Below are 13028 nucleotides of genomic sequence, written 5' to 3'. Positions count from 1 at the left end.
AGCTAACACCTTTCCCCTTTTAATTGGTTCATTAATTCCTTTTACATTCCAACTGCAGAAGGTTACTCCATCACCCCCAGTCTTCACCTTTATATCATGCATTTTACTATTAGGGCGGCTTTTTTTGGAGTAGCCTTCTTGACTCCCTCAGCTCCCCGTTGCACCCGGACATCAATCCAATGAGAATTTCTATCCACCTTAATCCGCATCTATGTCTTCTTAAACTAAATACACAATATCCTTCACATCTACATTCAAATAATATATAATATAAGATCAATAAAAAACAAAAACAATAAGAAATATCAATAATAAAAAAAAAGTAAAGGGTGTTAATAGGGTGCTCAGAAAAAAAAGAAACTACACTTGTATAGTGTGTAGTATGTGAAGGTGAAAGCCACACTAACGTGGCCATTAATCTAAAGACTTCCGTTTTTTTAATAAAAAAAAAAGATGTTGATTATACCAGCTCCTATCTCAAATGCTATATATATTGGGGTGGGGTACTAACTTTATATACTTAGTACTTAGTAATTATTTCTATTATTCATATTACTATTTGCTAATTACTAATATCAATTATATTTAATACTATAATATGTAATACTATTATCATGGAATAATTAAATATTTTCTAATAATTAATACAGAACTACTACTAAATGCCCATTATTCCACTTCCTTCTAAGTGAATATTTCATAACCACAGGTCGATGATAAAGTTCAGTCCTCTCCTTCTCCTTCTCCCTCGGGTTCTTCCTCCGCATCTTCTCTCTCTTCATCTTCTGGCTTCTGCTGTATGTCTCGGGCGAATTTCAATGCTTCAGTATGCTTAACGAAACGATATTCCTTGTCATCATAAGTTACTCTCAGTATTGCTGGGTACATCAAGCCATATCTCAGATTCTTAGTATTCTGTACATTCCTCAGGATACCTTTTGTTTCTTTAAATAGTGCTCTTTTCTTGGCCACTTCTGCTGGGAAGTCTCTAAAAATACTGATGTTGTCTCCCTCGTATTTCAGGTTTCTCTTTTTTATTATTATCTTCATCATTTCTTCGAAGACATGGTCAAAGGCGACTTTTACAATCATTTGTCTGGGCGATGAACCTATCCCAGGGGCCCGTCTTAGAGCCCTATGTGCACGGCTCAACAGGGGTTCATGATCCAAATTCAGAATATCCATTAAAAGTTTTGCAACAAATTTTCGAGGATCTTGACTCCCCTCACGACCTTCGCTCAGACCAACTATACGCAAATTTTTACGGCGTTGGCGTCCCTCCAGATCAATACATTTCTCGTTTGTTTTACGTAATAATTCTAAGAGGCGTTTGTTCTCGGCACGGAGTTTTTCGGTCTCCTTAGTATTCACTTCAGCAATTTTAGTTAGCACTTTAATTGCTTCGCCTTGTTGGTCTAGCGAAATTTTAGTAGGATCTATCTTGTCATCCAGATTTCTTTCCATCCCAGCAGCTATATCCTTTACATCCTCAATTTGAGTTTGTAACTCGGCATTAGCCTTTTCCTTCCACTCATCCATCATACTTTTTACCGTCGTTATAACTTGTTTTATTAAGTCTTCTTTATCTTCTTTATTTTTCTCGTGAGACACCAGCATATCCGCTTTTAAACTTTTTATCTCCTCCATATACTCCTTCCTCTGCTTCTTTATCTCCTCCATATACTCCTTCCTCTGCTTCTTTATCTCACCTAGAATGGTAGTCTTAAGTTCCTCCATTTCAGCTTTCCTCTGTGAGATATCTTCTTGAGAAGCAGCAGCAGCAGCAGCTCCCGAGCTGAGGCCAGTTTCCCTTCTCGTAGCTTTTTTTCCAGTGGTGGGGGGAGGGGAGCGCTGGGTCATAATTTCTTCTTAAAATCGCGCGCCTGATGACGTCACGCACCTTTTAAACGCTGCCGGAGCCGTTCGCAATCGATCTCCTGTGGTAAGTGCGTTTGTTTGACCCTTTTACCCCCGTTTTAAATTCTGTTTTTTGCGGAGCTGTAATGGCGCGATTCCACTCACATCGTGGCGCCAACCGGAAGTCCAGCCCAACTATTTAAACGCATGTACGTCTTATCCCAGAGAATATGCTCTACGATTTTCTGCGCCTGCGCGATTTTTACGTCTTTTTAAAAGTCGACTGACTGCCTGGTGCCCACCCGGAGTAATTACCCACGGCACGTGCCCGCGGTCTTCATACGCGTCAGGACCTTTAGCACCTCGACCGTAATTCTGACCGCCCTCAAGACGTTGTCATTGACCACTCCAAGTACCCCGGTCCTCATGTTTAGTTTGGTTTAATTTAGTTTAGAGATACAGCACGGAGACGGGCCCTTCGGCCCACCGGGTCCGCACCGACCAGCGATCTCCGCACATGGAGTAAAGAAGGATGTGGGAATCTTATTGAAACATATAAGATTATTAAGGGTTTGGACACGATAGAAGCAGGAAACACGTTCCCGATGTTGGGGGAGTCCAGAACCAGGGGCCACAGTTTAAGAATAAGAGGTAAGCCATTTAGAACAGAGATGAGGAAACACTTTTTCTCACAGAGAGTTGTGAGTGTGTGGAATTCTCTGCCTCAGAGGGCGGTGGAGGCTGGTTCTCTGGATACTTTCAAGAGAGAGCTAGATAGGGCTCTTAAAGATAGCGGAGTCAGGGGATATGGGGGGGGAGGTAGGAAAGGGTACTGAATGTGGATGATCAGCCATGATCACATTGAATGGCTGGCTTGAAGGGCCAAATGGCCTACTCCTGCACCTATTGTCTATTAACACTATCCTACACGCACTAGGGACAATTTAAATTTATACCAAGCCAGTTAACCTACAAACCTGTACATCTTTGTAGTATGGGAGGAATCTGAAGACCTCGGAGAAAACCCGCGCAGGTCACGGGGAGAACGTACAAACTCCGTACAGACAGCGCCCCGTAGCTGGGATTGAACCCGGGTCTTTGGTGCTGTGAGGCCCGTGTTTTTCCCCATTTAATCTAAGCAGCCTCCGACACTGGTCCAGTGAAGCTCAACAAAGCCTCAATAGGGTGCAATCATAAGTACCTCAAAGCAGAGAGAGCTCGGGGTTCAACAATTTGCATGATTTTCCATTCCCATTTCTCTCCCATTGCCCATTTCCGCCATTATCCGTGACTGCGTGGGTTTTCTACGATGTTGCATGTTCATAAGTATAGGAGCAGAACTAGGCCATTCGGTCCATCAAGTCAACTCCGCCATTCAATCATGGCTGATCTCTTTTTTCCTCTCAACCCCATTCTCCTGCCTTCTCCCCCTATCCCCTGACACAGGTAGCAATCAAGAATCTATCTATCTCCGCCTTTAAAATATCCATTGACGGCCTCCACAGCCATCGGTAGCAATAAATTCCACAGATTCACTGCCCTCTCACTAAAGACATTTCTCCTCTTCTCCTTTCTAACTGGGTGCCCCAGTTTCCTCCCATACTCCAGAGATGTACAGGTTTGCAGGTTAATTGGCTTCTGTAAATTGTAAACTGTCGCTAGTCATGTACTGTATTTCCTCTGACCGGTTAGTGCGCAACAAAAGCTTTTCACTGTACCTCAGTACATGTGCCGATAAAGTGAACTGTAAACTGTTTATTCTGCATCGTGTGAGGGATTGAGCTGGCGTAAGGGATGATTGTCGGCGGAGATTCGATGGGCCGAAGGGTCTGTTTCTACGCGGTATCTCTAAAGCCCAAACAGTTTAAAAAAAAATTACTTACCAATATCCGTTTTAATAAATTCAACGCCGTTGGATTTTCAGCTGTCCAGAGTCCCACCAGATGTCTACTTAACTGCCTGAAACAGTGTCATTCTGTCATTAGTTCAAGAATCTAGAAATGCCCATCAATACACCAATGCTCATGAATACAAAAAATTTAGAAGGATGAGAGGGCATCTTGCAGAAACAGGATTGAGTATAGGATCAAGGAGGTCCTACTGCAGTTGTACTTCTATAGCAGGATGTCTTACCACAGATGGGCCGAATGGCCAATTCCTGCACCTATTGTCTACAGGGCCCTGGTGAGGCCGCACCCGGAGTATTGTGTGCAATTTTGGTCTCCTAATTTGAAGAAGGACATTCTGGCTATTGAGGCAGTGCAGCGTAGGTTCACCAGGTTAATTCCTGGGATGGCGGGACTGACATATGATGCAAGAATTGATCGACTGGGCTTGTATTCATTAGACTGTGGAACAGCATCCCCCTTCCCATCAGAACTGCCCCCTCCATCGACTCCTTTAAGTCAAGACTAAAGACTTATCTATACTCCCAAGCCTTTCCTGACGTCCACTGAGCGAGGGCTACATGTATATATGTATGTAGTTTGTTTGTTTATACTATTCTTATAACAAATGAAAAGCACTTTGGCCAATGAGAGTTGTTTTTTAAATGTGCTATAGAAATAAATGTGACTTATAGAAACATATAAAATTCTTAAGGGATTTGACAGGCTGGATGCAGGACAAATGTTCCCGATGTTGGGGGGAGTCCAGAACCAGGGGCCACAGTTTAAGAATAAGGGGTCGGCCATTTAGGACTGAGATGAGGAAAAACTTTTTCACCCAGAGAGTTGTGAGTCTGTGGAATTCTCTGCCAGAAAGGGCAGTGGAGGCCAATTCACTGGATGTTTTCAAGAGAGAGTTGGATTTAACTCTTGGGGCTATCGGAATCAAGGGATATGGGGAGAAAGTAGGAAAGAGATACTGATTGTGGATGATCAGCCATGATCATATTGAATGGCAGTGCTGGCTCGAAGGGCCGAATGTACTACTCCTGCACCTATTTGTCTATGTTTCTAATAAGTGAAGCTCTGCCACAAGGTTAACTTACCTATTAGTTAACATGCGCTGGTCAGCACTGATGGTGAACATCGATGTGTGCAAATGGCAAGGGAGAGCACCTTCGCTTAAGGCCAGTTCTTGCATCTTCGTAGCTATTTCCTTGTCACCTTCCTTGTTCGAAACAAACAACATTTGGGGTTTAGATTTCACAAGATCCCAAAGCATTTGGACGTTCATCAAATCAGGAACAAGTCACTTGCCATCCACTCCCTCTTCTCCCCTCTCCCATCAGGCAAAAGTTATATAGTCTGAAGATGGGGTCTCGACCCGAAACGTCACCCATTCCTTCTCTCCAGAGATGCTGCCTGTCCCTGCTGAGTTACTCCAGCATTTTGTCTCCCTCTTCGGTACAAAGCAGCATCTGCAGTTCCTTTCTACACACAAACCAGCATTTCTTCCATTGACTCCATCTACACCTCACGCTGCCTCGGCAAGGCCAGCAGCATCATCAAGGACCAGTTTCACCCTGGTTACTCCCTCTTCTACCCTCTCCCATCAGGCAAGAGGTACAGAAGTGTGAAAACGCACACCTCCAGATTCAGGGACAGTGTCTTCCCAGCTGTTATCAGGCAACTGAACCATCCTATCACAACTAGAGAGCGGTCCTGACCTCCCATCTACCTCACTGGAGACCCTAAGCCTATCTTTAATCGGCTTTATCTCGCACTATTACTGGCTTTATCTTGCACTAAACTTTATTCCCTGTATCATGTATATGTACACGGTGGATGGCTCGATTGTAATTTAGTTTAGTTTACTTTAGAGATACAGCGCGGAAACAGGCCCTTCTGCCTACCGGGTCCGTCCCGACCAGTGATCCCCGCACATCAACACCATCCTACACCCACGAGGGCCTGTAACCCACAATTTTTACATTTACCAAGCCAATTAACCTACAAACCTGTACGTCTTTGGAGTGCGGGAGAAAACCCACGCAGTTCATGGGGAGAATGTACAAACTCCGTACAGACAGCACCCGTGATTGCGATCGACCCCGGGTCTCCGGCGCTGCATTCGCTGTAAGGCAGCAACTCTGCCGCTGCGCCACCGTGACCGCCCTAATCATATACAGTCTTTCTGCTGACTGGTTAGCACGCTACAAAGGCTTTTCACTGTCCCTCGGTACACGTGACAATAAACAATACTACAAATATGTGCGGGGAAGACATTAAGATAGGTATGGGAATAATTGCAAAGATGTGCCTTGAGAGGGGGGGGGGGGATAGATATTTTTGTTGAAAACTGCAAAGCCTCAGGTATCAATAGCTGAAGTAATTGAAGCCAATGAGTGAATGGATTGATTGAATGATACAGCATGGGAACAGACCCTTTGGCCCATCGAGTCCATGCCGACACCTGTTCTCACTATGCTACATTATACGACTTTTGCATCCACTCCCCTTAAAGGGGGCTATTTACTAGTAGAAACAGGGACGTGTGGGTTTCCTCCAGGTGCTCTGGTTATACTCTCACAATAGAGCTGGATTCCGACCTGGCAAATCCACAACAAGTCAACTTCTGAATCTCACACAGCACATTGAAGACGGGTTCCAGAAAGGACTGGTGACAGGAGCCGTCTTTGTTGATCTGTCTGCCGCGTATGACACTGTGAACCACCGCCTCCTCCTAAAAAAGATCTTGGAGAATACCAAAGACCTGGCACTCACGGACCTCATCGGAGCCCTCCTGAAAGATAGGCGCTTCTATGTTGTCCTTAACAACAAGCAAAGTCGCTGGCGACGACAACGGAATGGCTTGCCTCAAGGTAGTGTGCTGGCTCCACTAATATATAACATCTACACCAATGACCAGCCAATGGACCAGAACACTGAGCGGTTCATCTACGCCGACCACCTCTGTGTAACATCCCAAGAGAGTACGTTTAAAGCTGTAGAAGCGAATCTCACCTCAGCCCTAGATGAGCTACACCTCTACTACGAGCGCAACCACCTACACGCAAACCCTGCGAAGACCCAAGCCTGCTCGTTCCATCTCAGGAACCGGGAAGCAAACAGACCCCTTAACATCACATGGTCTGGAACACCTCTTGGGCACTGCACCAACCCTGTCTACCTCGGTGTAACACTGGATCGCACTCTCTCCTATAAGGAACACGTCAAAAACACCAAACTGAAAGTTAACTCCCGAAATAACATCCTCCGGAAGCTGACCAACTCCAAATGGGGAGCCACAGCACACACATTAAGATCTACTGCTCTGGCCCTGTGCTACTCCTCTGCGGAGTATGCGTGTCCTGTTTGGGAGAGATCATCCCATGCCAAGAAATTAGACCCAGCGTTGAATAACACCTGCCGCTCAATCACTGGCTGCTTGAAGCCTACCAACATAAACAACCTGCACCTCCTCGCTGGCATTGCCCCTGCTGATGTGAGACAGGAAGTCGCCAGCCTAGTAGAGATGACCAAGGCCACCAGTGATGAACGCCACCTCCTCTATGGACGTGTACCCCCGGCCCAACGGCTGAAGTCCAGGAGAAGCTTTCTCAGCCATGTCCAGCCCCTAATAACATCACGGGAAGAAACCAGACTCCAACTATGGACAAAAAGGATTGAGGACGACCCCCCTCCTACTGATATGGGTATCCCTCCTTCTGAAGCCCTCCCTCCGGGCTCAGAAGCACCATGGGTCCAGTGGAAGACGCTCAACCGCCTGAGAACAGGAACAGGGCGATCAAAAGCTGCCATGGCCAAATGGGGCTATGAAACTGGCCAAACCACCTGTGAATGTGGAGAAGAGGACCATACAATGCAGCACTGCCTTGTCTGCCCCCTTGTACCCAACCAGTGCAGCTCAAAGGATCTTGCAGTGTTCAACAAAAACACAAAGGACTGTGTAAAGGAATGGGAAACTGTCATATAGTCAACCAGCTTCAAAGACACGAAAAGAAGAAGAATAGACAATAGACAATAGGAACCGGAGTAGGCCATTCGGCCCTTCGAGCCAGCACCGCCATTCAATGTGATCATGGCTGATCATCCCCAATCAGTACCCCGTTCCTGCCTTCATCCCCATATCCGCTATCTTTAAGAGCCCTATCTAGCGCTCTCTTGAAAGTATTCAGTGAACCTGCCTCCACCGCCCTCTGAGGCAGAGAATTCCACAGACTCACAACCCTCTGTGAGAAAAAGTGTTTCCTCGTCTCCGTTCTAAATGGCTTACTCCTTATTCTTAAACTGTGGCCCCTGGTTCTGGACTCCCCCAACATCGGGAACATTTGTCCTGCATCCAGTCTGTCCAAATCCTTAACAATCTTATATGTTTCAATAAGATTCCCTCTCATCCTTCTAAACTCCAGAGTGTACAAGCCCAGCCGCTCAATCTCTCTGCATATGACAGTCCCGCCATCCCGGGAATTAACCTTGTAAACCTACGCTGCACTCCCTCAATAGCAAGAATGTCCTTCCTCAAATTAGGGGACCAAAACTGCACACAATACTCCAGGTGTGGTCTCACTAGGGCTCTGTACAACTGCAGAAGGACCTCTTTGCTCCTATATTCGATTCCTCTTGTTATAAAGGCCAACATGCCATTCGCTTCCTTCACTGCCTGCTGTACCTGCATGCTTACTTTCATTGACTGATGAACAAGGACCCCCAGATCCCGTTGTACTTCCCCTTTTCCCAACTTGACGCCATTTAGATAGTAATCTGCCTTCCTGTTTTTGATACCAAAGTGGGGGATAACCTCACATTTATCCACATTAAACTTCATCTGCCATGCATCTGCCCACTGCAACCTGTCCTAGTCACCCTGCATTCTCATAGCATCCTCCTCACAGTTCACACTGCCACCAAGTTTTGTTACATCCCAAAGACATGCGGGTTTGTAGGTTAATCGGCCCTCTGTAAATTGTCTCGTGTGCCGGGAGTGGATGGGAGTTGGATAACATAGCACTAGTGTGAACAGGTGATCGATGGTTGCTGTGGGCTCAGCGTGGACCATGCTGTAGTTTTCAATCCTTTCATCAGACTAGAAGTTTCAAGTCTACACAGTCCACGTTCAGTCTTAGTGCCTAGAGACTGGATATATATATATATATATATATATATTTAACTTTCTAATCATTTTAAAGATTAAACAGTAAATTAGTTGAAAGTTTCTCGGATAGACACTTATAGAAGTGTGGCAGGGTGGCGCAGCGGTAGAGTTGCTGCTTCACAGCGTCAGAGACCCGGGTTCCATCCTGACTACGGGCGCTGTCTGTACGGAGTTTGCACGTTCTCCCTGTGACCTGCGTGGGTTTTCCCCAGGAGCTCTGGGTTTCCTCCCACACTCCAAAGACGTGTAGGTTTGCAAGCCAATTGGCTTGGTAAGATTGTAAATTGTCCCTGGTGTGTGTGCGGGAAAGTGTTAGTGTACGGGGATGGCTGGTCGGCACGGACTCGATGGGTGGAAGGGCCAGTTTCCACGCTGTATCTCTAAACTACACTATAGAGTTCAGAATCAAACACCACTCACCTCAATAATAGCTTTCATTACTAAACCAGCGCCTTTCACGATAGCCATGGAAGGGTGCTAAGGATGAAAAGATTGAAGTAAAATTGGTTACAAAATCTTTGAACGTCTCAAAACCTGCAAATTCATTAAAGACACACATTAAAATGGATTAGTAATTAGAGTTCATTCCAAGAGCTCTCCCGAGTTTAAAAAAAATCAAACTCGTGGTAAGCACGGAGAATGAATGTAGCGGGTACGTCAGAGCTCGGGGACGTTTCTTAGCGGCTCGTAACGCTAACGGCAGGTACTCGGGAAGACTCGCTAACGGCAGGTACTCGGGAAGACTCGCTAACGGCAGGTAAGCACGGGAAGACTCGTGAAGATTTTTCAACACGTTGAAAAATGTCCACGAGAGCCCCGAGTACTGTCGAGTGGCCATTACCGTAAATTTCCGAGTTCGAATCAGGGCAAACTCGGGAGAGCTCTTGGAATGAACTCGTACCATGGGAAAGGGGTTTAAGAATTTTACTTCAAAGGCTGATCTTGATCTAAATTATCTGCACTCAAGTCGCAGTCACCACTTTATTTACAGCATCATCAGAGACCCACACCACCCTGGCCACGCTTTCATCTCACCCCTGCCATCGCGACGAAGGGACAATGGCCTGAAAACTGTAATGTCCAGGTTCAGGAACAGCTTTTTCCCTACAGCCATCAGGCTATTAACCACGACAACCTCCAAATGAGCTGCAAACTGCAACAGGCTTGGGGGACATTGCTTTTGGTTTTGCACTATTATTGCTATAGCAGGCAGTGAAGAAAGCTAATGGCATGTTGGCCTTCATAACGAGAGGATTTGAGTATAGGAGCAAAGAGGTCCGTCTGCAGTTGCACAGGGCCCTGGTGAGACCACACCTGGAGTATTGTGTGCAGTTTTGGTCTCTCCTAATTTGAGGAAGGACATTCTTGCTATTGAAGCAGCGCAGCGTAGGTTCACCAGGTTAATCCCAGGGATGGCGGGACTGTCATATGGGGAAAGATTGGAAAGACTAGGCTTGTATTCACTGGAATTTAGAAGGATGAGAGGTTATCTTATAGAAATGTATAAAATTATAAAAGGACTGGACAAGCTAGAAGCAGGAAAAATGTTCCCAATGTTGGAGGAGTCCAGAACCAGGGGCCACAGTCTAAGCATAAAGGGGAGGCCATTTAAGACTGAGATAAGAAAAAAGATTATTCACCCAGAGAGTTGTGAATTTGTGGAATTCTCTGCCACAGAGGGCAGTGGAGGTCAACTCACTGGATGAATTCAAAAGAGAGTTAGATAGAGCTGTAGGGGCTAGTGGAATCAAGGGATATGGGGAGAAGGCAAGAACGGGTTACTGATTGTGGATGATCAGCCGTGATCACAATGAATGGAGGTGCTTACTCGAAGGGCCGAATGGCCTCCTCCTGCACCTAATTTCTACGTTACTATCGTTTCTATCGGCCGATGCAGGATCTGTGGGCTGAAGGGCTGGCTTCCGTGCTAGATCGCTAAAATAAACGAAACAAAATTAAAACCTAATCATACCGTTGGTTTGCAAACTATGCTGATGTCCCTGCGATGGCAAAAAAAACAAAACTCAACTCCTGTGGGCTCCAATATAGTCCAGAGCAAGCCCGAGAGTGAGAGAGAGAGTTACGTTTCCAACAAGGTGATAAATACAAGGGAAAGACCCACCTGGAAAAGTTTGAACAAGGTTCTTCCGACTTCTGCCACCATTTCCAACAACATGTCAAACTGCTGGCCTTCCGTGGTCTCGCTGTACGGTGCGCAGAGTGCAAAGGTAAGAAAATCTAGGAGGGAACTAATCACCAGTGCACCCGTCCCGTGGTCCTGCGGGGGGGAAGAAAACCAGACGGTTACGGAGGATGAGAGGGTACCTTATTGAAGGATGAGAGGACCTTGTAGAAGGATGAGGGGACCTTATTGAAGGATGAGAGGGTACTTATTGAAACATATAAGATTATTAAGGGTTTGGACACGCTAGAGACAGGAAACGTGTTCCCGATGTTGGGGGGGGTGAGCCCAGAACCAGGGGCCATCGCTTAAGAATAAGGGGTAGGTAATTTAGAATGGGGATGAGGAAAAAAAAAATTTCACCCAGAGAGTTGTGAGTCCGTGGACTTCTCTGCCACAGAAGGCAGTGGAGGCCAATTCTCTGGATGCTTTCAAGGGAGAGTTAGATAGAGCTCTTAAAGATAGCGGAGTCAAGGGATATGGGGAGAAGGCAGGAACAGGGTACAGATTGTGGATGATCAGCCATGATCACATTGAATGGCGGTGTTGGCTAGAAGGGCCGAATGGCCTTCTCCTGCACCTGTTGTCTATTGTCCAAAAGCATTTCACTGTGCAGTTTTACCTGTGACGAATATTGAACCATTGAACAGGCCGTTCTTTCCGTAATGTCCAAGCCATCCATGATTCCAAGATAAACTAATCTCCTGTCCCTGCACGTGATCCATATCCCTCCATTCACTGCATAGCCTTCCATGTGCCTGTCTAAAAGCCACAAATGCCACTATCGTATCTGCCTCCACCACCACACCTGGCAGCGCGTTCCAGACACCTGCCATTGCGTAGAAACTTTGTTCATAGCCCACCAAGTCTGCTCAGCCATTCAATCACGGCTGATCTATCTTTCCTTCCTAACCCCAATCTCCTGCCTTCTCCCCATAACCCCCGACACTCGCACTAATCAAGAATCTATCTCTTTCTGCCTTAAAAATACCCATTGACCTGGCCTCTGCCGCCGTCTGTGGCAATGAATTCCACGGATTCACCACCATCCTTCCTTTCTTCCTTTCTTCTTCCCCCCCCTCCCCCCCCACCCTCACATCAGTCTGAAGAAGGGTCTCGACCCGAAACGTCGCCTATTTCCTTCGCTCCATAGATGCTGCCTCACCCGCTGAGTTTCTCCAGCATTTTCGTCTACCATCCTTTTTAATCTCTTTTCTAAAGGTACGTCCTTTTATTCCGAGGCTGTGCCCTCTAGTCCAAGACTCCCCCACTAGTGGTAACATCCTTTCCACATCCACTCTATGCAGGTCTTTCACAGTTTGGTAACTTACACTTGAAGCTATGCGTGCTTAGCATTTCAACCATGGGGAAAATGGTTCTGACTGCCCGACCTATCTATGCCGTTCATCATCTGATTCACCTCCCTCATGTCTGCCTTTATAGAGAAGAAACAATCCAGGTCTGTCCAACCTCTCCCTGAGGCTAATAATAGCCCTTCAACCAGTCTATCATTGCAGTAGAAGGGTCTCGACCCGAAACGTCACAATAGACAATAGGTGCAGGAGGAGGCCATTCGGCCCTTCGAGCCAGCACCGCCATTCAATGTGATCATGGCTGGTCATCCCCAATCAGTACCCCGTTCCTGCCTTCTCCCCATATTCCCTGACTCCGCTATTTTTAAGAGCCCTATCTAGCTCTCACTTGAAAGCATCCAGAGAACCAGCCTCCACCACCCTCTGAGGCAGAGAATTCCACAGACTCACCACTCTCTGTGAGAAAAAGTGTTTCCTCGTCTCTGTTCTAAATGGCTTACTCCTTATTCTTAAACTGTGGCCCCTGGTTCTGGACTCCCCCAACATCGGGAACATGTTTCCTGCCTCCAGCGTGTCCAAACCCTTAACAATCTTATATGTTTCATTGAGATATC

General features: G+C 46.3%; 1 protein-coding gene across 5 annotated transcripts in view; it reads right to left on the bottom strand.

Annotated features, from left to right (window-relative positions):
- dnajc13 (DnaJ heat shock protein family (Hsp40) member C13) overlaps window positions 1–13028 on the bottom strand; it is a 211203-nt gene that overhangs the window by 115121 nt on the left and 83054 nt on the right. For all 5 annotated transcript variants that reach the window (XM_033014744.1, XM_033014726.1, XM_033014734.1 and 2 more), the window contains exons 15-18: window positions 11042–11197; window positions 9340–9396; window positions 4850–4971; window positions 3741–3816 (exon numbers count right to left, since the gene is read on the bottom strand). In XM_033014744.1, coding sequence (XP_032870635.1) covers window positions 3741–3816; window positions 4850–4971; window positions 9340–9396; window positions 11042–11197 — 411 coding nt within the window. The remainder of the gene's footprint in view (window positions 1–3740; window positions 3817–4849; window positions 4972–9339; window positions 9397–11041; window positions 11198–13028) is intronic.

This window comes from Amblyraja radiata, chromosome 2, assembly GCF_010909765.2.
Source record: "Amblyraja radiata isolate CabotCenter1 chromosome 2, sAmbRad1.1.pri, whole genome shotgun sequence".
NCBI lineage: Eukaryota > Metazoa > Chordata > Chondrichthyes > Rajiformes > Rajidae > Amblyraja > Amblyraja radiata.
Note: the sequence above shows the minus strand (reverse complement) of the source record. Positions and strands in the feature narration are given on the sequence as shown.